Genomic DNA, 27,509 nt, shown 5'->3' with positions numbered 1-27,509 from the left:
TTTTTTTCAATTAGGTCCTTCTTGACAGTAATTAGCTTAATTGTATAGGGATCCAACTAAAAAAAAAATTAGTGCAGGAATCCAAATAAAAAGAAAAAAAAAGTATAGGGACCCAATTAAAAAAAATTTGGTGCAAGAACTCAATTAAAAGGACAAAAAGTATAAGGACCTAATTAAAAATTTCACAAAACTATAAGGATCAACAGAATAATTAAACCTTATTTTTATATAAAAACAATTACTCACAAAAAAAAATTGATATATCAGTATATCATGAGAAATTATTTTTAGTATGGATAAAGAAGTGGTATATTTGTGGAATATTGCTATCTGGAATGTTTTGTAGGAGTGTGGAGTTGCAAAAGCTCTTACACACCACGTAGCCTGCTTGTTGAGTTTGCAGGTATTCCATATCGAATTTCAAAGCAACTTTTATAGAGATTTTAGCAGAGATTTGTCACGTGTCAAGCTCTGGTCATCATGCACCCTGCGTGTTGAAGCAGTAAAAATTTTTTTAGCAGAGATTCTGACCACACATTCCGTGCTTGCAGGCAACACATATGGTCCGTGTTGCAAGAGCAAAGATTCCACGCTTCGTTCCAATGCACCTTTATCAGCGTTCCCCTACCACGTGTCAACACCTTAGTAACATGTAGGGTCCATGTTCTAAGAGCAGAAATTCGACGCTGGTTTTCAATCCACCTTTATCAGCATTCCACTGCCATGTGTCAACATGTAGGGTGCATGTTGACCACTTGACCGACTATCTCTATGCACCCAATATCCGTACGCCAGGAACGCCAATGCAGTAATGTCTTCGTGCCTTTAAAAGGTGGGAGGAGGAGCTTTGCATGCTTCATTGTTCGTTGTGCATGGTAGTGTGATTTAGAAGGTGATTATTAGCAAGGAGGGTTTTGTTAAGAGAGTTAGAGAGGGAGGAAGGTAATTTTTGGCGTGGAGAGTGAGTAGTGTGTTATTTGAAAAAATGGTACATGATTATACGTGTAACACTCTAATTACCCTAAGCCTTATCTCTAGCCGTAAAAAAACCTTACCTCTAGCCGTAAAAAAAAAAATATATATATATATATATATATATATATATATATATATATATATATATATATATATATATATACGAGTCTAATCGAGGCACAAGATATACATACAGATATCAAAACATATATAGATATATAAGAGCATAATAGTATAAAGATCTAGCCGCAACTCGTGGAGTTTAAGTCGGCTAGTTATATACAAACAATACAGAATTTTTGAAAGATAAAACAGCATATACAAAAGTATCTCTCTCAAAATAAGCCTCTAAGACAAATATTAATATAAAAGGTGAGAGAGCTAATCAAAATAACCAAAAGACTCCAATGTGGAATAAGGATCCTCCGCTCTGTCACCATCAAGCAACTCACTGAGGTGGGTTGGACCTGCATCTGAAAAATAACAATAGAGTATGGAATGTGAACCAGAGGTTCTCAATATGGTAACAGTGGCCAGTGATATAAGATATAAGACTCCGGGATGCCAGAGGCAATCCTAGAACTTCATATCCATCACGAGATTCAAGCTTAAAACATAAGTACATTTAAAACCATGACTTAAAACCATAGATAAAATAAGGGGATCTAGCTTAGTGGATTTCTAATCTAACAATTCTTCGCTGTCCCATAGTCTTCGCCTGCCTAACCGCCATGCAATCCCATCACCACCGCCTTCCGAACCTCCTCAATCCTAGTAGAAAACACAGGTAATAACAATGTAAGTAAGCACAATATAGCATGTATATCAAGAAATTCAAGTAGCAATTAATCATGTTATACAACTAGGCAAGCAGTTTTAAGTCGACAAAGCAAACAAATAGATAGAAGATGCACATGTTGAATGTCTGACCTATTGGTTGTGATATCACATTATCGGTTCAACTTCCAACCCGACACATCTCCATGGAGATGTCGCCCTTCGGTCTCATAATGGAAACTCCCAAGATATCGTACTCGGAACACGGTCCAGGATATAGTGCCTGCACACTCTAGTGATTTTAAAGGGATGCGAGCGGGATACTCTTGCCACGGATCTCACATCTCAACGTAAGCGGGATAAATCTACTGTCCTTACGCCGCCGCCGCGACCTCGGCAGGCGGGATTAACCTACCGTCCCTGCCAGGCGCATAGCGTCTCAACAATCTCATTAAAATCAATATATCAGTGGTTTCATAAAATCGCTTTTCAGTACATCAGTAATCCATCATTTCACTCCAAGTCCCAGACTCGTCTCAACCAATATCAATTCATAATTTTCACAACTTATTATATCAATCGTTATTACAGTGCTCTGTCATCTCTCTCAACTAATTCATCCTCAATACACCAGAAACCTAAGTCTCCGTCTTCTAAAATTTATACAAAATTCATCTACTTAAGTCATTAATTATCCTCTATTAATCCTTAGGCCTAATTATATTACCCTTAAACTGCATCTTAGGGAAGTTTAGAAAGATTAGAGAACCTTTAAAACATAAAAAATCATTTTTCAGCAAAATAGGGGTCTCGCGTACGCATGCTGTTGAAAAAGGGATGGTCGCGTACTCAACCACCTGTTCGCGTATGCGAGTGTTCCAATCCGAATGGGTTGCTTGCGTTGTGTGTTAAAATTCGCGTATACAAAGGTTAAAATTTTTTTGCTCGCATATGAATGCAGTGTTTTGCGTACGCGAGTTACCCAACTTGAATGGGTTGGTCGCATCGCGTGTCCCCTGTCGCATACGCGGCCCATACCAGACTTAGAAAAATTCAAATGTTGCAGAATTCTGTTTTTTGGCACCCAACTTTAAATAGTCATAACTTTCTCTATAAAAATCCATTTTCTACAAATTTTATATCAATTTAAAAATCTCAAAGCCATCTTTAATTTAAAACAAATCCATTCAATTTCAACCTTTGAGGGTCAAGTTATGATCCGTCAAAGTTTACCAAAAACAAATTTTTACAAAAAAAAACAGGTTCTCAACTTTTCAAATTCATAACAAAAACCCAATCAAAACCAAATATACCACACCCAAAACAGTTTCAAGTTGACTAAATATTACTCATGCACCTTCTATGTCATTGCTTATCCTACCAACATTCAGTTCCACTCATTTCATCCACAATTTCTCACTCAATGCATCCTTCCACTATCCTCAACTTTCACCAACATCATTAAGCATCAAAATTCACTATAAACACTCCAAATCATCAAGTTCAAGCCTCATTCCAATAATGAATAATATTATTAAAGTGCAACATCATAATTCATCAAATCAACAACTCCATCATACATTATCAAATCCAACAATCAATTCAATCTAAGTCTATCCTATAGGTCATTAGCATAAATGTCCAAAAATATTATATATTACATAGAGAAAATCGAAACCATAGTTTGACCAATTTTCAATATGTCAAAATCCTAAAATTAAGTCCAACTCAAGCCTCCAATCACCAACAATCAATCCAAAGCTCCAAATAAATGCCAACAATCATAACTTCAAGCTATATACACACATAATTCATAACCAATCAACCTAGAGTCATCATATACATAATTTCATAAGGTAAAGAGTTTTTTTACCTTTTTCGATGGTGTTTGGAGGCACAAACCACCAATAGCCCAACCTTAGATATCACCTAATCAATTGAAAACACAAAAATTCACTCAAAATCATCATCCACATTTTCGGATTTTTAGGGCTACAGGAAGGAGAAGAAATTTTGAAATCTTACCTACAAAATTTATATGAAAGTAACGGGCTCTGTGAGAGCTTCGCGTAGCCGCTGACGACACGCAAATCGGAGCACCGTAACTCAAGATATGATAGATTGAAGTTGTATGTGAATAGTAACTTTGGAAACCCTCACTCTCTTCTCACTTCAGCAGCTCTCCCTCTCTTGAATGTGTTTAATGAGCTGAAATGGGTGCCTTTAAGTGCTTATATATATTGGGTTTGGGCCTAACTTAGTTCTAGTCCAACTCGTTAACGTTTTTGTTCCGTTTGGCTCGATTTCGAGCCAAACCTTTAAAATTAGTTCTCGGTTTTCAACTTTAATTTATTTTAACTTTTTCTATTATTTTTATCATTCTCGTACAATACCGAATATACTTAAGCTGTTACTGCCGGTTAATTTATCGATACGTGTTTTTACACAATTTTCGAAAAAATTATATTTTTCAACTCAGAAAAATCTACTAAATCCAAATATCATATTTAAATTTTCTAATTAACTTTCTAAATTTTTAGAACCTATTTCAGACAATTAATTTATTATTATTTTATGTTAATTAATCGGTTAATATTTTCGGTTCTTACAATACGTCTGTAAAAAAAACATTATTAATTATTTGAGATGGACTAATTATATAAGTTTAGTATTTTTGTTAATTTAAAATTTAGTATTTAAAATGTATTATTATTAGTATAATTTTTTGGATTAGTATTATTATTAGCAGTTGTAGTGAATTAGATAATTTAAATATTTTTTTGTTTTTCATTTTTTTGCGATAATACTAGTAATTTTATTTGTTTTCTGATATTTGTAATTTTTTGTTATAATATTATTATAATTTAATCTGTTAATTTGTTATTATTTTTTTGTTATTTTTATTTGTTAAAATAATTAAATTTATTATAGTAAAATAACTAATTCTGTAGCGGATAAATAATTAAAAATAAAGTTTTTTTATAAAATATTAAATACATAATTTTATACATAGTAATTAATTGATAATTAATTTTTAATACACAAGTAGTATAATTGTTGATAAAAATTAATAATATAAAAATATTATAATTTCGATGCTAATAAATTGTATCCGATTATCTAATTAAATTTATATATTTAAAATAAATTTTTAAATAATAATTTAAAATTATTTATTTTTAATATTATCATAAGAAAAAAGCTTAGTGACCTTTAATGTTTTAAAGTCCTCTTAGTAGATCAACCGATTTTGGTAATCATATTTGTAATTTGGATGTGTGTAAGGTGAAAGGTTATTTTAAAAAGTTAGAAAATGTTGGTATTTTTTAGATTAGTTTTATGTTATTTGAAGGGATTTAATCCTTATTTGAGAATATAGTTTTTATAATATTTTTTATTAAATGGATTGTTTAAACATTTTTTTATGATGCATAAAAAGAAATTTGATAATATTATTTAAAAAAATAATAAAAACATTTAAGAGATTTTGAGTTAATATTAAAAAACTTATTTCACATTGATTCGAAAAATAATCAATCATATAACTTATTTTATGACTAAAAATACTGATTCAATTATGGAAAAGTATAAGAAATGACTTTCAGCCTTAAGATAAGATTTATCACTTTATATATTTAGATAGAAACTAAGTCAATTAACTTGTCTATTTTTTTTCTCTTTTTCTACCATTTTTTCTTTTTATATCATATGTAGTCTACAAAAAAAAATTCTTACTAGTCTATTTGGGCCTATTTTTAATATCAGTTTATAAAAATACATTTATTATTAAATATTGATAAAAAAATAAATAAATTATGCCGACTCTATAATACTTATGATAATATACAATTAAATATTTAACTATTTATAAAAAAATATTTTACATGATCTATATACAAAAAATTAAATTCATAAAAAAATTATAAAAAATAAAAAAAAATAAAAATACTACTTTAAATATTTAGATATTTATTGTATAAATTTTTCTTTTCATTCAGCAAGTCTTTATTTATGATTCTCACAAAGATATATTTTAAGAGCATAATTTCATTTAGGTAATATTATATCAGTAATAATTTGTACTATTTTAATTATAAAAGTCATATAATTTGTATTTATATTTTATAAATATAAATTAAAAAAATTAATATTTATACAAATAAAATAATAATAAAAAATATTAAAAATTATTAGTACAAAAAATTTTCAAAAATTATTTTTAATATAAAGATAAGGCTCATTTTTTTGCAAATGGAGAAGCTCATGGTGTAACACCATAAAATGGAGCCACACAAAAAATGTTCACTGCTATGGGTATCAGGAGAAAAATGTAGCTTCCGTTTTTCATTCTCTTGCATTTCATTTTTTTTTTTTTTTTTTTAGATTAAACAAAACGTAACTTCCGTTTTGTATTTGAATTTTTTTTGTTTTATGAGAAAAGCAAAAACGCAACTTGCGTTTGTTAAAAAAGTTTTATTAATTTTTTTTTAAAAAGTAAAACGTATACTACGTTTGTCAGATGGACTGTTCAAATTTTTTTAGAAGAAGAGAAAACACAACCTGCGTTTTATTTGGGCCTAATTTTTTTTTTTTTTGAAATGTACAAAACACAGCTTACGTTTTGTATGCGAAATAATATTTTAATAAAGAGCCTTACATATAAATAGCTAACACAGCTAATTCCAACTCGCACCTCACTTCTCTTCTTCACTTCTACTCCCATTCTCTTTTCTTGTATCTGATGCTTGTGAGATTTTTTGGTTATTAGAAGGGTAAAAAAAGTGAGAATATGGAAGATATTGCAAATATACGAGTGTATTATAACGGTGAGATTATATCGAATACACACGAAGGAGTGAGTTTTGTTTGTGAATGTCCATTTTCATTTGCTATTCCATACAGCACGAGTTTTATAGAGTTGCAAAATGGTCTTTGTGTGAACATAAAAAGTCACATTTCGAAAAGGGTGAGCAACATTTTGTATAAGAATCCTATGCAAGTATTTGGTGGATTGATACAGTTTCAAATAATGTCCATCACTGACGATGCAAGCATGCAGCAGATGTTCTATATTTATCAACAAATCCGATTTCATGTGCCAGTGATAGAGCTGTACGTTGAGTTTGAACAGCAGTCGGGGATGGGTACGATCGGCGACGAGGTCAATGTTGATGAGCTCCGGGATATAGATTGGGAAGAAGAAAATAATGACAGCAAAGAGGAATTCGAAGCTAACTATGAAGTCGATGACGAAAACGATGACGGAGACTTGGCAGACAATCTGGCGGTGCAGAATGAGGCGGATGCCATTGTAAGCCAACACCCGTTTGGTGTGCCATCTTTTATGCGGACTCTAGATCTCAAAGCCATGCATGCCCCGGAATTTTCTGAGTATGCGAATACGGGTATGTTATGATTATTAACTCAAGTGTCCTATAGTGCTTAATTTATTTACCTTGTTTGACTGATGGTGGTGCGCATGTCGTAGGTGAAGGCAACGTTGCGGCGGAAGATGGCGAGTTTAGTGTCGGAATGGAATTTGGTTCGAGAGAGTCGGTGATATCTGCAATCAAAAGCTACACCATCTCTAGAGGAGTTGATTACACTGTGTATGAGTTTGAGCCGCAGACATTCTATGCGAAATGCAAGGGGTATGGTGCAGGGTGCGACTGGCTTATCCGAGCTAGCTTGATTCGAAAAAAAGCTTGTTGGGAGATCAGGAGATACAATGACAAGCACACGTGCACCATGGGCACGATTTCACAAGATCATGCCAAGTTGGACTCAGACACAATTGCAGATGCCATTAGGCCGTTGGTCGAAGCAGACCCCTCGATAAAGGTGAAGTCTGTTATTGCAGAAGTTCAAGGCAGGTTCAACTACACTGTGACTTACCGCAAGGCTTGGTTGGTAAAGCAGAAAGTTGTCGCAAAAGTTTTTGGTGATTGGGAAGTTTCTTACCAGACTCTGCCAGTATGGTTGAAAGCAATGACAGTGAAGATGCCAAGGTCTCGTGTTCAAATTAAAACGCTACCCGTTTACCGTGAGAGTGAGGAGGTTCAAGGTGTAAGAGTTCTTCACCGCGTGTTTTGGAGCTTCTATCCGTGTATTGTAGCATTCAGACACTGCAAGCTACTGGTGCAGGTTGATGGCACGCACCTGTACGGAAAATATAAAGGTGCACTTCTGGTAGCGGTTGCACAAGATGGGAATCAGAACATTGTGCCTATTGCATTTGCGATTGTCGAAGGCGAGACAGCAGACGCATGGGAGTTTTTTTAGCTAATTTGCGGAGATATGTTGTTACCATTGATAGTGTGGGTATTATTTCTGACCGCCATACCTACATCGACGCTGCAATAGCTCGCAGTAACGGTGCATGGTCACCACCAAGGGCGTGGCACATGTACTGCATCAGGCACATCGGGTCCAACTTCTTAAGGAGGTTCAAGGCTCCATATTTGCATAAACTCGTGGTGAACATAGGTATTTCAACTCGCTGTTCTGGTTCTATTCATAGTAAATTGTGGCATCTGCTTATGATGATTAAATGGTTTGTTCAACAGGCTATTCTAGGACAGAGCAGGAGTACAACAAAAACTACCAAAGGCTTAAAGAGCGGCGTGAGGCATATACTCAATGGTGCGATGAGATCGGTGTTGAGAGATGGGTGTTGGCATTCGATGGTGGTCATCGTTGGGGTCATATGACGACAAACTTGGTAGAGTGCATAAATTCTGTCCTGAATGGTGCACGCAACCTTCCTGTGACTGCCCTTGTCCAGTCAACTTTCTATCGGTTGAATGAGTTGTTCACTCGGAAGAGTACCGAAGCTCATGAGCGTCTTCGCAACGGATTCACGTATTCAGAATTCGCAACGAAGAGAGTTGAAGAAAGCTTCCGACGTGCAGGAAACATTGTGGTCAACCGGTTCGACAGGCGCAACGAGATGTTTGAGGTTCGCGAAATGCAAGATGGTACTATTTACACTGTTAACCTTGCGCAACGACACTGCGACTGTGGCCATTTCCAGGTCGAGCGACTTCCATGTCGCCACGTGCTTGCATGTTGCGCCAACCAGCGTCTTGATTGGCAAGTGTACGTGCACAATGTGTACAAGATGTCTGAAATTTGCAAGGTGTACAGAGGCGAGTTTGTTCCAATGGGTGACCCATCTACGTGGGATAGATACGAAGGAGCGAAGGTGATCGCCAACTGGACATTGAGGCGCGCGACGAAAGGAAGACCGAAGTCAACCCGCTACTTGAATGAGATGGACTCGCGTGATATGCGTGGTCCTCGCCGGTGCACTATATGTGGACGCGAGGGACATAGCCGCAGCCGATGTCCTCAGCATGCAGGTCCAAGCTCCGCTGGAGGTCATTAGTGGTTTAGCTTTTCAATGTAACTTTGTTATTACCTACTTCACAATTATATGCTACCTTTTTTGTAACCTCGTCATTTACTTTAACCTAGTTAACAATTTATAATAAATAAAACTTTTAACCTCGTTATTTAATTTTTTAGAGAATAAACATTTCGAGCCAAACAGAGTTATACGAGAACAAAGCTAAATATGTCAGAATAATAATACTGAACAGAAGTATCTAAATATAAGATACGACACTAAATAAAAATCTGAATACAACACTGAATACAAGATCAACTGCAACAGACTACTTCCTCGGCGCCTTCTTCGAATACAAGGATGGGGTGTATTTGTCCGGAGGCGCAGTCTGTGTCCGTAGGTTATACGGATGACCCTGAGACACATCGGTATCCAGCCAACTACCAACGTCGGGACCACTGAAATCTGTCACGCTCGCACCACCAGTGTCATACAAACCGGAGCCACTCATCCCCGGAGCACTCGCTCCACCAACATCATACCAGTACTGCAAGTTGTGTCCCAAGTCTCCCTCTTCCTCTTGCGGGTACTCATTCAAATCAAACAACTGGTCGCGTGGTGGAACGGAAGGAACAGGCGGATCTACATATCCTGTCGACTGATCAAAGTCGAAGTCACTGGCATGACCTGATGTGGCTCGACGACCAGCAGACTGCTGAGATGTAGTAGGCCCTTCTTGCGGTGGCGTCGAAAATAGATAATCTGTATTTCTCAGGACCTGATCGAAGCTGATGGTGTCAGATCTACCCAACGGACTAAAGTGACCCTCGACCAGAATTACCAGCTATGGTATGTAGGGCTCAGGTGCCTGAGGAGGCTATGGTTCCGGTATATATGGTGCCTGCTGCTGATTTGCTGGCCACTGATGCGCATATGTCGGTACCTGAAACCGCTGCACATATGCCAGATCCTGAAGCTGCTGGGCATGTGCCGGATCCTGAAACTGATGCGCATATGCCAGATCCTGAAATTGTTGGGCATATGCCTGCATCTGATACTGGTGCTCGTATGCCGGGACCTGATAGTGGTGCTCATATGCCGGAACCTAATTAACAATTAATTACAATTAATAGTAATTAATGATAAAAGATAAACCAAAACAATAATACTTACTTATTATTTAAAACGGTAAAAATTCATAATAATAACACTAGTAATTAATAATAATACCTGAAACTGTTGCTCATGAGGCGGGACTTATTGCTGAGGACCAGCTGCGTCTTCCTGTTGCTGCTGTGGTTCATCGGCGCCAGCCTCTTCACCTGCAACTCTATCTGACAGTCGCAGGTGAATCCCATACTACTGTGTGTACCACTCATAGTACACTGGGAGAGGATGAAAGTCAATAATCTCCTCGCCTCACTGCAATGTGTTATAGCGGTCAGATCTCCACCTGTTAACCCATTGACTGTAAATCTCTCTCCAGTCATGGTTCTGTGCTCCTGTCAACCGCGTGCAATGATCACGACCAAGGTCGAACGCCGGGCCTGGTGGAAGCCGTTGCATCCCGAACTATCGCCTAACTCGGTCTGTCGGGTGCCATTCTATGCACTCGAAGGACACTAGCGGCAACTGCGTGGAGCACATAACCAACTGAGCAGCGAGAACATCCGGAACCCACACTCCCATATACGACCGCCATATAAACTGCACATTAGTTACCAAGAGGCCTATTAGAAAAATTAACTGAATAAAAACATTGGACTACAACTTACATTGTCAACTCCCATGTCGTCGAGTCCTCACCTAAAATGCGCAGTAGGCCTCCGGATATATCGTGTATGTCGGCGCCAATGGCTCCACCTAACATAAAAAAACAATAATAATATTAATAAGAATAACAAATTAATAATAATAATAACAATAATAATAACAACAACAACAATAACAATAAAAAACAATACCTTCGCGCAAGTGGAATACCGACGTCGCCGAGCTGATCGCGGGGTATAGGTGCCAGGAGCGGCATACGCTCCCACGCCCAAACAAAAAGCAGTATCAGTGGGACGTCCATCTCTTTACAGTTGTATCGTGAAGCACGACACAACGATCTGTATAAGTGCGCCAGACTGGCTGCCCCCCAATTGTATTCTGAAATCCGGTGGAAATTTCGAAGTAGCGGTAGAAACTTCGAATTCAATGAAGTGGTCGACTTATCCGGAAACACTACTGTTCTGAGCACGCAGAAAATGTGCGCTCGGACGTACCGCTCAACAGACTCCTGAGTGTCACAAGGCTCAGTGTCTCTGCACCTTCGGACCCATGCGAGATTAACCTTCCCTAACACGTGATCTTGTGGACCAGGCTCCCGACCAAAACAGGCAATGCAGTTCTCCACCAAAAACTGGTGACTGCTATCTGATCTACCAGTAACAGCCTCCCCATTAATCGGGAGACCAAGAATATAGCTCACATCTTCCAACGTCACTGTCACTTCACCGACCGGAAGATGAAACGTGAGTCTCCGGCCTCCAGCGTTCCACCAAGGCACTCAGTAGTGCAGCATGACCTCTCATTTCACCTACTCGTGAAACATGTTGAAACCCAGTTAATGCTAGTGCCTCTGCCGCTACCTTGTTAAAAGTATCTGGTGGATCGAGTTTTCTGGACAACAAATTCCTGATAACTTGCAATAAATAAAATGATAATTATTAAATTTTAAATAATAATCATAAATTATTAAAAAATGATAATAAATTATTAAAAAATAATAAATATTTATTTACTATTAGAAAATAATAATTATTATTATACAATATTCTATTATGGGTAACATTCATAATAATAATAATAATAATACGGTAATTAAATAGTATTGTTACTACTATTATTATCTTAAAAAAATTATTATAATAACAGTAACAACATTATAATAATAATAATAATAATAATAATAATAATAATAATAACTATTTTATGACTACCGTATGATAAAACACAACTATTTTTCATATAATAGACATGATAATAATAATAATACCGATATGATAAAACACAACTATTATTCATATCATAGACATGATGATGATGATGATGATGATGATGATGATGATGATGATGATGATGATGATGATGATGATGATGATGATGAGGAGTTAAAATATATCACTACAGAACATAAAAATAAAAATATTTATTTATCATAAACTTAAATAAAAAATTACTCACCAATTGAGGCTGATTCAAATATTCAATAATGTGTTCTTCTGGTAAAGTAAAATTACGAACCATTTTTCTTTTTTTACTAAATAAAATCCCAAACCTTCACTAATTCTTCCTCTTCACAAACTCACTCCCTTTCACCCTTAACCCCACCCTTTTGCTCTCAAAACTCACTTACAGCATGTAACATGAAAGGGAAGCATGTAACATGAAAGGGAAGCTGAGCCCTCTTATGGCCTGCATTTTGATTTTTATAGGCAGGCTCCACCACCACTTTCCTTCACACGTGTCACACATGCAGCTGAGGAGACTGCCAAACGCAGGTTGCGTTTTGCTGTGCACCTGCCAAACGCATCTTACGTTTTAGAGGTTCGAGGTGTTGGCATGCAAAGAGCACAGAGACACGTTTCGAAACTGGGTTCTCCTCCCATGCCAAACGCAAGCTGCGTTTTGCAGATTACTGAATTCACCAGTTTCACATCTGTGGATTACTTACCATGATACAATATTGCTGCACATCACATTTTTCACTTCCATAAATAAATTAATTTCTGTAAAGATAAAGATAGTGTTTTGGTTGAATATTAATATTTGAAGTGTATTATATAGTATTGTGGATGTGCAAAAAAGGTAACACGTATCTAACACGCACCTTGCGTGTTGCGAGGATGATGACACATGTCCAACAGACACCTATGTGTTGATAGAATGATGACACATGTCCGACACGTATCCTGCGTGTTGACTCACAAAATCTACTCATACGTAATTATACCAAATAATTTCATTTTTAATAAAAACACCAATATTTTTTTCATACAAAAAAAATTAGCCAAAAATTTCTATTTCATTTACATTGAAAAAAGAAACCCTAGCATTGCAAAAAATTAGCCAATAACTTTTAGAAAAAAAATCCTAGTAGAGAAAGAGTACGTACTCGGGGAGAATGAGAGAAGGAGAGAGCGGGGGCGAGCGTTTAAGGGTGAAACACGATGAAGAAGATAGCCATGCCATTGAAAGAGATAAGGGAGAGAGCGTAGGAGGGTGTGTATTCGGTGTTAAGGAGGGTTTTTTTCGAGAGGGTTTAGAAAAGTCATCCAAGGTCTCTTTTAGAGATAAGGTCATTGGTGCAGAAAAGTCTAAGGCCTTTGCATTAGTAGGTCTTTATCTGGAGATGGTATCGTTACGCTGACAGGTAAGTAGGGTGATTCTCGTCCACCAAGTGTCAGTTTTACAAAGGAGACAAAGAGTTGTCTAGCTGAACCATATAAGGAAGCCATCGTGATTAAGGTGCTGGATAAGCATTATGGCTACACGACTCTTATGCATAACTTTCGGATAATATGGCACATCAAAGGAGGGTTTGATTTGTTGGATATGGGGTTTGGGTATTTTTTGGTTAAATTTGATATTGTTGCAGATCATAAAAAAGTCATACTTGGTGGCCTATGATTGATAGACGGTCACTATGTTGCAGTAAAGCTATAGGACGTGGATTTTAGGCCATGCGAACAATCCTTCGGATCAACGCTAGTATCTATTCGAGTCTCGAGACTTCCAATTTGGTGCTACCAGAAACAAGCAATGCTGCGAATTGCTTCTGCAATAAGGGTTCCGGTGAAAGTAGACTTGGCCACTAAGCTTGTAGAAAGAGAAAAATATGCCCGAACTTGTGTTTAAATTAATCTTGGGTTGCCTATAATCAAACATATTATAGTGGAGGGTATGACTCGTGAAGTGGAGTACGAGAGTTTACAGCTGATTTGTTCTACTTGTGCATGGATAAGGAGTCCTCGAAAGGAAATGGTGATTCTTTTGGTGATGGAAAAAAATAATGAAGCCCTGACACTAGTGCCACACAACAATCATGAAATTCAAAAAGAGGTTGAATCGAAAGCTCATGATTTGGGTGAGAATTCGCGTAATTTAAGCGAGAAATTAGAAGTTGTTAAAGGGAAGGATGCCATTACGGAATCATTGGCTTCTTACGTGCCTGATGGTCATGTTAATGAGGCATGCATGGATGATAGAGAGGGCTGGCAATAAGTGCTGCGTAAGAAAAAATTCACAATGGGCCATCCATCAGGTTTGAAGGACCAAGATGAAAAGCAGCACAAGTATGGTTCGATAAAGGTTTCAAAACCCAATTTGCATGGTGATGGAGGCAAATCAATTGGCATTAGGATGGGGCAGCAAGAAAAATATGAAATTACACCATCTCCATCGCATAGAACTCCTACACGTCGTGGAATTTCTCTCTGGAAGCGTCCGCGGTCATCCTTCCTGCAGAACTCGCTAGTTGATAAAAATGGTGGCACAACGGAGGAAACCTTAGTAGATGAAAGCATAGCGGGTGCAGCGTTAGGGGATCCGAGAGTGACAATTATTGAGGATAAGAGTGTGCCAGTACCGCAAGACAAACCACCTATTGAGGTTGGTGATTCTATTTAGAGTTTATGTTCTTATTTATTCTGTCACTATTATTTATGGATAGTTTAAATATGATTGTTTGGAATATTAGGGGTGCTTCTAATAAATTAGCCCGGGTACATTGTAAGAAACTTGTTAGGAAATTTAGACATGTTTTCTTTATTGTGGTTGAAACTCACTCCCCTTTTCAGCATTTAAAATTGTTTTTAGAAATATTGGGGTATCACTCTGTTGGTATAGTGGAAGCAAAGAGGCATAAAGGGGGTATTTGGTTTCTATCTTCTATGCAGGGTGTTTGTTGTAAGTTCATTGATGCTTTTGATCAGGGTGTTACTATTGAGGTTCAATATGATAATTTAATTTGGATGTGTAGTGGTATTTATGGTAGCCCTCAATTTAATAAAAGGGTTCTCCTTTAGGGTTATCTTGTTACACAATCCATGATTTTGCAAGGACCTTGCAGACAGGTTTGCTATTTCATTAGAGGATAATGGTTTGTTTGATCTGAAGACTATTGGGAGGCGATTTTCTTGGTACAGGAGGATGAAAAATTATGTTGATGTGGCAAAAAAGATTGACCGAGTCTGTATAAATAGTAGTTGGTTATCTATCTTTCCAGAGGCTTATGTAGAAGTTTTAAATAGGCTTTAGTCTGATCATTGTCCTATTCTGGTGCACTGTAAAGGTCGTCCTCAGCCTAAAGGGAATCAACCTTTCTGATTTATTGCTGCTTGGGCTACTCATCCCGAGTATAAGGATATTGTGAATCAGTCATGGTGGTCTGGTAATAGAGGAATTTATGGCAAACTTTCAAAAGTGCAGAAGAATTCATTAGAGTTTAACTAGAAGGTGCTTGGTAACAGTTTTTGTTAAGAAATGTGAATTAGAGCAACAGATTAATTATTTACAAAAGTAGTTAGAATTGGTGGATAGCATTTATTTATGCCAGAAGAAGCAACAGTTGCTTGATGATTATAATAATACTCTAGTGCAAGAAGAGTTCCTATGGTTTCAAAAGTCCAGAGAACAGTGGGTAAGGTTCGGAGATAGGAATACAAGATTCTTTCATATTCAAACTCTTGTGCGAAGAAAGCATAATAAGATTCATGGACTTTTTCTCAAGGATGGAATGTGGAAAACTAATCCAGAGGTTATGAGTCGAGAAGTAGAGTCTTTCTACAAAAGCTTATTCTGTCGTTTGGATGATGTTGATTTGGGTTGTCTTGGTGATGTGCCTCTTCCTTCTCTAAATGAGGAAGCTTGCAATGATCTTACGGCACCAGTTACTATGGAGGAAGTTAGAATAGCTGTTTTTCACATGAACTCTTTTAAAGCTCTGGATCCTGATGGGTTTCAAGCTTTCTTCTTCAAGGAATATTGAGAGATCATTGGTCTTGATGTTTAGAAAATGGTTAAGTGGGCATTCTTCGGTGTTACTCTTGATCCGAGAATGATGGAGACTTTACTGGTTCTTATTCCAAAGGTTGAATCATCGGTATCTATGAAAGATTTCAGGTCGATTAGTCTCTGCAATGTAGTTTACAAGAACATCACAAAGGTCCTTGTTAATAGGTTCTGTCCTCATCTTGCAGAGATTATTGGCCCGCTTCAAGGAGGATTTATTCCGGGATGAGGAACTCCTAATAACATCATTATTGCTCAAAAAATCCTCTACTTTATGAAAAAGACTAAATCAAAAAAAGGCACACTGGCCTTTAAGATTGATCTGGAGAAAGCTTATGACAGAGTTGACTGGAGGTTTTTAGCCCATACCCTTAAGAGCTTTGGTTTTTTCAGCCCTACAATTAATTTGATTATGAATTGTGTCACTGCTTCCTCCTTATCTATTCTTTGGAATAAGAATCGTCTGAATGAATTTTCTCTTAGTTGGGGTCTTAGACAAGGAGACCCTATATCACCCCATCTTTTTGTGTTGTGTATGGAGAGATTGGCATGCTTTATTAGTCATCAGATTAATTTGGACTTGTGTAAATTGGTTGCTATTTCTAGAGAGAGACCAAGAATATTCCACTTAATGTTTGCAGACGACTTGCTTTTATTCTGTAAAGTTACAAAGAGACAAGTGCAAAATGTGATGTTGATTTTAGAGACTTTTTGCAAAGCATCTGGGATGAAGATTAATGTAAAAAAATCTAAAGTGTTTTGCTTCAAGAATGTCTCTGCAACAAGAAAAGAGGTTTTCACTAGGGTATCCTCTATCAGATTTGTTCAGGACTTGGGCAAGTATCTTAGAGTTATCCTTAGCCATTCTAAGGTGACCCATTTAGCTTTCAATGGTGTCTTGGATAAGATTTGGGGTAGACTAGCAAGCTGGAAAAGGAGTTTATTTAATCGGGTTGATAGACTCTACTTGTTTAATTCTGTTGCAGCCACTATTCCCACGTACTAGATGCATGTCTCTATTTTTTTCCAAAGGAATCATTAGTAAATTGGAGTCTATGATGATAAATTTTCTTTGGAAATGACAAGTTGATGGAAGAGGATTGAATCTTGTTAGTTAGAAGGTACTAGTTACTCCAAAAAAACATGGAGGTTTGGAGATTAGAGATCCTCATTGTGTGAATATTGCTCTTCTTAGGAAGCTAGTTGGACTTTTTTTCTGCAGCCAAACAAGTTATGGGTCCAATTGTTGGATGACAAATATCAATCATCTCTATATGACTATTTTAGTTGTCCTAAGAACAAGGGCTCTCCCATTTGGAGGAGTCTTTGCAAGGCTTAGGAAGTGTTGAAGGATGGGTTTGCTTGGTGTAGTAGAGATTTGAACAAGAATTTTTGGTTTTCTAGCTGGAAGAGAGAAAGACAGTTATCTAATGAGATGGATTATGTTCACATTTCTGATTCGAATCTTCGGATACAAGATATTTGGTCGGTTGGTAGGTGGTATTTGGATACTCTTTATTCTCCTTTATCTCAAAATCTGAAAGGTAATATTCTTTCTTACAATCCAAATGTGCAAGCAGGTCCGGAAGTGGGTTGGTATTGGTCTAGATCTGCTGTCAAAGTCTATGACTCACATAATAGTTACTTGTGGTTGTGTAAGCAGCTGTTTGGTTGGGAGGAACGAGAGAATTGACTTTGGCTTTGACGCTAGTTTGTTCCGGAAAAACACAATTTTTTTGCTTGGCTATGTCTTAAGGAGGCTCTTTTTACTGCAAGTTTTGGCTTCAGAAGCGGGATGTCGTCATCAGATAGGTACCTAAAATGTCTTTCTAGCCAGAAATTGGTTTTACATTGTATTCGGGATTGTCCAAAAGCTCAGCTTGTATGACATAGATTGGATATTTCTTGTCATCATTTGGATTTGAAAAACTGGCTCTTGTATCATAGCAGAGAGTATCCGTTCAAGTTCTTCTCAGGACTTTAGTGGATATGTCGAGTAAGGAATAATGACATCTTTAATCCTCATGAAACTTGGCCTCCGAAAAAAGTGATTTATTTGGCATTAGCTTTAGAAAAGGAGCTTAGGAATATTTTTGAATTACAACGTATGTCCCTTTCCTCTATTCTAAATGGTTTTTGAAATCTCCCATCCATTGATACTTTCAAGATTAATTGTGATGTTAGTTATCTTGGTTCGGGTGATAGTGTTAGTTTTGCTTGTGTTATTAGAGATTGTAATGAGAGTTGGTAAAAAGGGTGTTCAGGAATGATTGAGAGTAATAGTATTTTTCAAGAGGAATTGTTTGCTATTTGGAAAAGATATCTCTTAGTCTGAGATGTGGACTAACAAGATATTATTTGTGAAACGGATTGTGTGAAAACGTTTAATCTTGTTATTAATTACCAAGATAATTTTAAATTTATTAATCCGTTAATATTTAAAATAAAAAATATCATGCACTGACTTTTATTTAAGCAGTTTATTTATTTTATTTATTTTGTTTTTGTCCCAAAAAATTTACCATGAAAATACCTAATGTAAACATGGGAAAAGAAGTTGGCAAGACTAAAACTTTGATGCACTGTTGGCAGCCTCATAATTTGCTCCACTATGTATGCTTAGCATATAAAACAAGTACACGTGGTTTTGTTTGCATGATTGACTCACTATGCTAAGGGTAGAAACAAAAAAGATCAACAAAATTTATTGGTGAAGCTATGCTTTTTTTTAATCTTTTTGTTACATTTTTAGTGCTCTATGCCATTGATTGCATTGGAAGCAATTAGGTGGTATAGGAGACAATAATAATGATGTTTTTTGCATTGTTGTTTCTAAATTTACATTGATAATTAATTTTAAAAATAATAATTAAAAAAACCGTTATTGAACACAACACGTTGAAGCCCAAAGCGTAATCAGAAATTCAGAACTCAGAAGTGTGTCCCTCCCTCTTTGGCGGCAACCCTGATTCCCAATCTGAAAGTGAGAGAGAGAGAGGGGTGCTCTGTGACTTTCCCGAAGATGACGAAGTTCCGGAAACTGGGTCGACCCACCGGTCACCGAATGTCCATGCTAAGAACCATGGTTTCCCAGCTTATCAAGCACGAGCGCATCGAAACCACTGTTGCCAAGGTTCCCCTCTTTCTTCCTTTTTCAATTTCATTTTCATTTTCATTTCATTTCATTTCATCTTCATTTCCAGGCTAAAGAGGTTCGCAGACTCGCTGACAACATGGTTCAGCTCGGCAAAGAGGTTTTGCTCTTTCCTTTTGTTCTATAAATTTATTAGCACTTGAATTAGAATATTCTAGAGTCTTTTGATGATTAATTTGTGTATATAGTCTTCCTCCATAGATTGATTGTGGCTTTTTAGGGTTCTTTGTGTGCTGCAAGGCGCGCTGGTGCTTTTGTGAGAGGAGATGATGTCCTTCACAAACTCTTTACTGAGCTATCTTATCGTTACAAGTTTGTATTCGGATTCATCCAAACCCTAGTTGAAAAGTTTGTGTTGTTTCTGTTGATTGTGTAACACTGAATGGACATTGTTTTGTTTGTGATGCAGGGATAGAGAAGGTGGATACACCAGAGTGCTAAGGACTCGTATTCGAGTTGGTGATGCTGCACCACTCGCCTATATTGAGTATGATCAGATATAACTTCGTAGTTTTAACTTAAAATTCTGTCTTATAATGTGATTTTACTACTTGAAAAAGCTGAAAATTGTTTTTAATTAGAAGCTACTTTGTTTTGCTTTTTGAAAACCTTTATTTTTTTTGGGAAATTCCGGATATTTTATAAAATTTATACAAATGTGTCAACTCTGATTGTTTCAGTTAAAGAAGGCTATTTTTTTGTTCGAATAACTGAAACAAACATAGTTGTTTTGATTCTATTAACTGGTTCTTGCTAATTTATAGTCATGTTAGTGGTTTTAAAATGGGTTAATTGAGGAGAATTGTACTCTTTTTTTATCATTTTCTTCTGCGGTCTTTAACAGGTTTGTTGACCGGGAAAATGAGCTTAGACAGTCGAAGCCCCCAACACCACAACCACCACAGAGAGCTGCTGTTGATCCCTGGACGAGATCTCGTCTCACTAGGCAGTTTGCACCTCCTAAAGAGGAAAAACCAGAATCTGGATTATGATGCGGTTCAATTCAATGTAATGCAAGTACTTCTATTTTTATTGTGATATCTGATTTTTTTTTCATGCTTCGTTTTTGCTTGTTCTCCACAAAGCCACAATGATTTTCAAATCAAGCTGTTCCCCCATAGTGCCCCTTATGCTAGAAGTTTTTCCTTAGCATATGTAATAATTGGATTGAAATTGTTGCGAGGTAATGAAAAAATCTCAGATTATTTTACAACTTCCATCTCAATGCAACATTTGTGGGTTATGTTTGTTGTCTTTATTTGTGTGTGTGTGTGTAGCATTGCAGCTTCTATTTTTTTCCTTGCTGAAATCTTGGGTTTGAACTGCTGTCTGAATTTTCTGGACAAACTCTGGCTGCTATATTTTGTTCAATATGTTAATTGGTCTGTTCTCTTCATATATTTTTGTTATTGGCTATCAAATTCATGATTTTGTGGCTGCTATTGTTTCTTCTAGTTATGAGGTGTTTTAAATTGATACATAGTAAATCTAACTGGTTATAGTGTGCTTCGAATTTTGCTGGAAACCTCATATATTCGATATAACTAGCTCTCTCTTAAGCAGTTATTTCATAGGTCTCTCTAAGTCCTAACGAAATTCCTTATTTGTATAATCATAATGTTATGAAATTTAGAAAGGGGAAAATGTTCCTGTAGCAAATGAATTTAGCTTGGAGGTGACATATGCTGATCATATTCAAGTATTTCTCCTAATGTGTGTAACACTTTCTAGTGCTGTATTATTTCGTGTGCCTGAGGCAAATATAATTGCCATGTTAGAGATACTTAGATGCAGGGTATGATTAACTTTAGCATTTCAGACACTTGCAGCTTTAGTTAGATACATGGTTCTTTTGTTTCTGATATGCAACTATGTCCTATATATTTTGTTGAAAAATAAAGAACCAGCCATAGTTTGTTTCGCTTATCTTTTTTGTAGCCATTTTCAGGAAGTAAAGAAAGGAATTTCCTGTCTCTGTATTTTTGCCTAAGGCACCGTGGTAAAAATGTATGCTAGTTGTAGTTATTGTAAAACAAATATATATATAGGGTAAGTAGTAACTACAAAATGAAAATGAATTTTATTGTTAAATTGAGAATCTTAATTATTTTCAACGGACAGGAATACATACAACAAATTTATTATTCAACACATTGCGCTGCCAAAGCCAATTTTATTGTTGTACACATAAATAACTGCATGAATGGGATCCGAGTAGAAATAATATTACATGTTTAAGATGTTAATTTTGAACTATCGATCACAAACTATACAACTCAACAACTTGTGAAAAAAGTTCTTGGAATTTGGTGTTGATTTATTCTTATCAGCACAATCAACAATTTGAGATCCATCCACTCCACTTTGCTTTGCTTTGTTGCACTCATCCAAGAAGGTACTGAATGCATCCTCAATGTATTTAACTGCATCTGAAACAGTCATATTCTCAACTAACTTGTTGGGGTATATGCTCTTTTTGTGGTCTCCATTTAGAGTTGCTGCCATTTGTACTAATTCTACCTGAAGATCGCTTAGCTTGGCTTGTTCTTGAGCTCCAATGTCTCTCAATTTCACAGGTTCTGGCAATGTCTCTGCGAAATTCAAAATAGAAACAATTACTGGTAAGGAAATAACTGACATTTTCAGCATTAAGGAAATATTTAAGACAATTTAGATACAGATAATTAACCTGGACAATCTGTTCGTGGGGTTGTTAGAGTTAAGAGACCCTCAAATGTTCCAGCCCATGCATCACGCTTTGTGAGGAACTCAGGCAGATTGAATATTTTCTTTACAGTGGCTGGTATTGATGAATGCTCGTATTGTGATGTTGGGAATGGTCCTGAAGGTTTGTGCAGCACTGCAATATGCAATATTATACACCATTATTTTATTTTTTTTTGTTTTTTTGTTTGAGAGAAAGCTCAATGTAATAAAGTGGAGTTTATTACAAAACAAACATATTAGATCCATATTAAAATTAGTCACTAGTATAAAATATATGTTAGGAATAAAAAATACACATTAAAAATGAGTTAAATAACACATATATTTATATACAAATACTAATTTTGGTATATATATAGTATTTTTTTATTACAAAGTAAACAATAATAAAAAACAAAAACCAACAAAATAAAGAAGTACTCTACAAAACATTACACCTCTCCTAAACACTTATATCCTCTACTAGTCTTCCCACAAAGGATTTGTGGATGACTTATCCGACACTTATTTTTAAATTCCACAAAATCTTGATTTTTCCTCAGATGTTCCACACCACAACATAAAAGATGATAATCCACTTCTTGAGTTTTTTTTGTGTGTGTGTTAAGTACGTTGTACTATACCAAAACATTATATCCAAATGATTTAGAATTGGATTATTTTTACTCAAACTAGAAGATGAATTTTAGCGTAAATTATAAAAAGATACTTTTGCGTGATGAAATGCATGCAGGTTAACGATTATTACCTTTGCCAGGCTCAATCCATGGAGAGATAATGATGGCAGGAACCCTAACACCAAGCCTATCAAACTTGAACTTAAATGGATCAGGACCAACAATGTCGTCCGGGCTAGGAACTCCTTCAACAGGAGTTGGAACATGATCATAGAAACCTCCATGTTCATCGTATATGATCACAAACAGAATCTCATTCCACTGAGGGCTACTCCTCAGTGCTTCGTACACTTCCTTAACGAATTTCTGCCCCTCTCCCACATCATGGGATGGATGATCATCATTCCCTGGAATGGATAACAGATCGAAGAATCTTTGCTCAATCACTACGTAGTTTGGTAGCTTCCCTTCTTCGCAGTGCTTCTTGAATGATAAGTCAAATGGGTGAAAGTTATCTATGTACTTCAGTTTCCTAAGATTCCTGGAAGCCAAGATACACCAATAAAAAATATTCAAATTTCGAAATTTATTTACTCATATAAAGCCTATATCCTTAAACGCTCCTTACTGAATTTGTTTTACTAATTTATATAAATAACTCAAATTTAAATTTTATAATTTAGACCATAAAATTTAAAATTTAAAATTTAGGGTTAGTTTATAATTTAGAATTTATTGTTTAAAATTTATAATTTATAATTTATAATTTAAACTTTAAACAAACTTTAAAGTTTAAGGAGCGATATACTTTTTCTTTTCTCCGGAGCATAACATAAAAAAAAAAAGCCTAATTCATCAAATATATTTTTTTAAATTAGAAATGTGACTCAAACTTACGATTATTATTATTAGATGAATATAGAAATATTATGTTATTTGAGTTATATCCTGTTAGACTAATCCATCAAATACCTGCAAAGAAAAATTTCTGATATTGCATTTTATATATTATCCTCAAAAGACAAAACATTGTTGACTCACGTTTAATTATTACGTAATATTAATTAATATTGTTTAGAATGAGACAAATTCAAAATTGAACGAAAACATGAAATAAAAGCATAAACGCAGTAAGAGGCGAAATCTAGTATATAAATAATTAAACGTGAGTATATAGTATATACAGATATCGTGAAAGAAATAGTATATAAATAATTACCTATTTTTTAACCTACAAATAACATTTTTTTTAAAAAATAAAATCTATTATCTATATTTTATTGTCTCATACACTAAATAGACATAGACTCGCCATTACATTCAGCATAAAAATGTTTCAATAATCCCTGTACGTACATTTTATTATAGAAGACACTTTTTAGGGATTGGATCTTTTTAATTTTTTTCATTTGAGAAAATAAAATATGATCTTTTATTATTAATTTTATAAATAAAACAAAAAAAATATGAAAAAAACATTAAAAAATTAGAGATCAGTGACGAATTTAAAAAATTTTTGAAGTGAGGACAAAATAATATAAAAAATTATAATAAAAAATATTAATATTAAATATTTAGATATTTAAATTTTAGAGTACACTAGTTAGTCAAATTTTTAATAAATAAATGTAATTAATACATCTAAAAATATATTAATTTAAAATATGTTTTCGTTTCAATGTTTTGGTAATATTATATAAGTAGTACATTTATTATCAAATATTTAATATCCATAAAATTATATTTTTATTTATTTTTTTATATGATACAAAAAAAATAATAACTCAATAGCTAAAATTTATAAAAAATATAATTCGAATGAACTAATTTATAATTTTTATTTTTTTTATTTTTGGTGTCTAAATTTTTACTAAAATTATGTGAAAAAGGAACAAAAAACTTATGAAAAAAATAAAAATTTAAATTAAACCATCATAATTTTCTTTATATATAAATATAGATAAAATAATATTTTTTTCTATTAAGCAAAGATTCAAATAATTTTTCGATATTTAATTTTAAAGTTGACATTTTATAATATTATGATAAAAATATTTTTGACAAAAATAATATTAAATGTATAAATAAAATTAAATTAAACAAAATAATAAAAAATAAATAAATGATATGTATTATAAAAAAATATTAAATACTAATAATTTTATTTATATTTAAAAAGTTAAGCTTGACTTTAAGTAATTAAATAATTAGGTTATCATTAGTTATTATTATTATTTGTTTTAAATTTATATAATACAATAACTTTTATTATTGTTTTAATATCTAATAATATAAATATTTTTTACACATTATTTTTGTTTGAAGTGTGGGGACAAATAAATTATTACAATCGAACAATTATCTATACATATATATTTATTATTAATTTTTTTAAAAGTTAACAGAAGTAATTATTCTACACTAAAATAAGTAGATTCGTTATTGTTAGAGATCATATTTTATTCTCTCAATTAAAAAAATTAAAAAAATTCTTTTATTTTAATATTAACATGAATTCTTTTATTTATTAACTAAAATTAATAATCATCCAATTTTCTATAGTGTTGATAGTATCTTTAGAAAGTAAATTAAACTACCAAAAAACACTTTTTAATTATTTAATTTCGGATAAAACTATCATAAAGAGAGAAATAACATAATAAATATTTTAAAAGGCGAAAAAATATTCTTATATGAATAAAATAAAACAAAAATCCATATATAATTATCTTTACATAAAATTAATAATTTAATTAAAACTTATCAAATTTTTTAACCATTTTTAATTAATGAGATATGTGATGGAAAAGGTGTTCCTCAAGCAGAACGAATAAAGCATCTTTGAAGCGAGGAAAAAGAAAAAGGTCCTTTCTAACGTTCATGAACTAACCTGTAGAAAAGTGTTGCTGGCGGCAACTGATAATAAATCCCAAAACTGAATCCATTCTCATCCAACGAATCAAATATCGTCTTCTGCGGCAGCCCTCCAACCAGCTTCCCAGTGTCGTTACTCGTCAAACCATGCGACGTCGCAGAGTGCACGTACAGCCTGTTCGGTTGCGTCGACGCGGGAACCGGCGCAAACCAACGGTCACATACTGCAAACTCCTTAACTAACTCTGCGTACACTGGAACCCGCTCTGCTCTAAACCCATTCATAACTGTCTCCGTCATCGGCCCCAGCTTCTTGTCCTTTGCCGCCTCTTGCCGCCCTGCGTTCTGGACGAACCCCTGCATTGTCGGCGGCAAGTTTTTTGCCGCCGACGACTCGCTCCAGGGCTCCCCGAAGATTTGCTCGTAGATGTCTTGGATGGAGTGGCCTGGGTCCGGGTCCACGTAGACGGACCGGTCTCCGAATTGAATCCGGTTTGAGTTTGGATCGGTGGTGGAAACCGGATTCGATTCGGAACCGGTTACGCCGTCGATCTCCGGGTTTAGAGACTTCATCCATCCTAGCATGTGGTCGAAGGAGCGGTTTTCTTGGACCAAAACGACGACCGTTTTGATTTTGGAGTGGCTTTCATTGCTGCCTGAGCTGCTTGAAGCCATGTTAGTTAGTTGGCGTGTTTTCTTGTTTCCCTTTCATGGTTGGTTGGTTGCTTCTTTATATATTGGCGTGACAATGCTAAATTCAATAGCCGCATTATATTTTTACACTGATTTTAGGTTCGCGTATTTTGTAATTTATAATAATTAATTAGTTATTATTAATATTTTTAATGATATAAAATTATATTTAATATTCTGAAATTATAATTTTTTTTAATAATTAAATATTAATTAAATTTTAATGAAAATACTTGCATATAAAACTTTTTCATATTTTTATTCTCATTTTTTCAAAAGCGTCAATATATTATAGCACTACTTTGGTACTCATCAACATCATATCATCATAATTGAAAATTTTAATAAAAAATAACTAATTATTCTATGATTTGTTTTAAATTGAAATATGATTTGATTCAATTTGAAAAATGAATATTATTATTTGTATTCTTATTTTGATACAATTATATTAGATGTATATTAAAATTAATCATTATAATTAATAGTTATTAATATAAAATATATATATATATTAAAATATAAAATATATATTAAAAATAAATTATATTACAAATATATTTATTTATAAATATATACATGATAGCTGATTAGTGTGCACATAAAAATTTTTATTAATGTCATTCTTTTTCTTTTTAAATTTACAAAAATATACAATATAAAAAAAATCATATTTAAAATGGCATTAAAATTAAAATAGGCGGCCAAACGATTTTTAAACCTAGTCTACCTATAGCTTGTTATATGCGTGCTTCTTGTACGTGTTATTGTTATCATCATTATCATTATTATCATTATTGTTATTATTTTTTTTTTATATATTCAAAAAATTAGAATACAAAAATTTTTATTTATAACACAAAACAGCACAATAGAATCCCATGCCAGAAACATGAGCACTATGTACAAAATAAAAATTTTGATGTGCGACACATAAATTTTTGTATATAATATAAAAAATTTGAAGGAATCACATGTTTAGAATATTAAAATTTAACTAAATTTGGAAACTATTTGATTATTGAAAATGATTTTTTATTTAAAAATGATTGAAAAGAATTTGAAAAATGTTTGAATAGGACTCGAAAAGAGTAGTAGAATCTAAATTTTAGAGAAAATATTATCAAAATTTTTATAAAAATTAAAAAATTTTGTTTGAAGTAATTATTTAAAAAAATTTATTTTTAAAGATTATATATTTTAAATTTGATTTATTTAAAAAAATAAATTATGTTTTGAATTGAGATTATTGGTGAATGGAATAAAAGAACTAGTCGATGAAAGATGA

At 34.2% G+C, this 27,509-nt stretch overlaps 3 protein-coding genes and 1 long non-coding RNA gene across 4 annotated transcripts; 2 read left to right on the top strand and 2 right to left on the bottom strand.

Moving 5' to 3' along the window:
* Positions 1-1,329: 1,329 nt before the first annotated feature.
* Positions 1,330-3,943, bottom strand: LOC130933091 (uncharacterized). Its single transcript, XR_009067611.1, has 3 exons — positions 3,778-3,943; positions 3,626-3,681; positions 1,330-1,746 (listed from the first exon to the last, which is right to left on the bottom strand). It is a non-coding gene; the product is annotated as an uncharacterized LOC130933091 (long non-coding RNA).
* Positions 3,944-6,541: 2,598 nt separating this feature from the next.
* On the top strand, positions 6,542-9,139 carry LOC130933533 (uncharacterized). Its single transcript, XM_057863164.1, has 4 exons — positions 6,542-7,157; positions 7,241-8,024; positions 8,069-8,238; positions 8,319-9,139. Exons 1-4 carry the CDS (start codon positions 6,542-6,544, stop codon positions 9,137-9,139), a joined length of 2,391 nt encoding a protein of 796 aa, XP_057719147.1.
* A 9,886-nt stretch (positions 9,140-19,025) lies between these two features.
* LOC130935391 (uncharacterized) lies at positions 19,026-20,523 on the top strand. The gene is made up of 5 exons (XM_057865118.1): positions 19,026-19,289; positions 19,360-19,410; positions 19,531-19,622; positions 19,720-19,797; positions 20,155-20,523. The coding sequence occupies exons 1-5, from the start codon at positions 19,179-19,181 to the stop codon at positions 20,300-20,302; spliced, it is 480 nt and encodes a 159-aa protein (XP_057721101.1). The 5' UTR covers positions 19,026-19,178; the 3' UTR covers positions 20,303-20,523.
* A 915-nt stretch (positions 20,524-21,438) lies between these two features.
* Positions 21,439-26,250, bottom strand: LOC130935390 (non-specific phospholipase C3-like). Its single transcript, XM_057865117.1, has 4 exons — positions 25,545-26,250; positions 22,786-23,195; positions 22,000-22,170; positions 21,439-21,901 (listed from the first exon to the last, which is right to left on the bottom strand). Exons 1-4 carry the CDS (start codon positions 26,201-26,203, stop codon positions 21,564-21,566), a joined length of 1,578 nt encoding a protein of 525 aa, XP_057721100.1. The 5' UTR covers positions 26,204-26,250; the 3' UTR covers positions 21,439-21,563.
* Positions 26,251-27,509: the final 1,259 nt, after the last annotated feature.

Source organism: Arachis stenosperma, chromosome 6, assembly GCF_014773155.1.
Source record: "Arachis stenosperma cultivar V10309 chromosome 6, arast.V10309.gnm1.PFL2, whole genome shotgun sequence".
Lineage (NCBI taxonomy): Eukaryota > Viridiplantae > Streptophyta > Magnoliopsida > Fabales > Fabaceae > Arachis > Arachis stenosperma.
Note: the sequence above shows the minus strand (reverse complement) of the source record. Positions and strands in the feature narration are given on the sequence as shown.

Excerpts from the sequence above, each read along its gene's own strand:
- LOC130933533 (XM_057863164.1), top strand. The coding sequence starts at position 6,542 with ATGGAAGATATTGCAAATATACGAGTGTATTATAACGGTGAGATTATA. Across the intron at positions 7,158-7,240 it reads TTCTGAGTATGCGAATACGG|GTGAAGGCAACGTTGCGGCG; the intron begins GTATGTTATGAT and ends CGCATGTCGTAG. Across the intron at positions 8,239-8,318 it reads TAAACTCGTGGTGAACATAG|GCTATTCTAGGACAGAGCAG; the intron begins GTATTTCAACTC and ends TTTGTTCAACAG.
- LOC130935391 (XM_057865118.1), top strand. The coding sequence starts at position 19,179 with ATGACGAAGTTCCGGAAACTGGGTCGACCCACCGGTCACCGAATGTCC. Across the intron at positions 19,290-19,359 it reads TCGAAACCACTGTTGCCAAG|GCTAAAGAGGTTCGCAGACT; the intron begins GTTCCCCTCTTT and ends CTTCATTTCCAG. Across the intron at positions 19,623-19,719 it reads GAGCTATCTTATCGTTACAA|GGATAGAGAAGGTGGATACA; the intron begins GTTTGTATTCGG and ends TTTGTGATGCAG.
- LOC130935390 (XM_057865117.1), bottom strand. The coding sequence starts at position 26,203 with ATGGCTTCAAGCAGCTCAGGCAGCAATGAAAGCCACTCCAAAATCAAA. Across the intron at positions 23,196-25,544 it reads CCAGCAACACTTTTCTACAG|GAATCTTAGGAAACTGAAGT; the intron begins GTTAGTTCATGA and ends CTTGGCTTCCAG. Across the intron at positions 22,171-22,785 it reads ATGGATTGAGCCTGGCAAAG|TGCTGCACAAACCTTCAGGA; the intron begins GTAATAATCGTT and ends TGCATATTGCAG.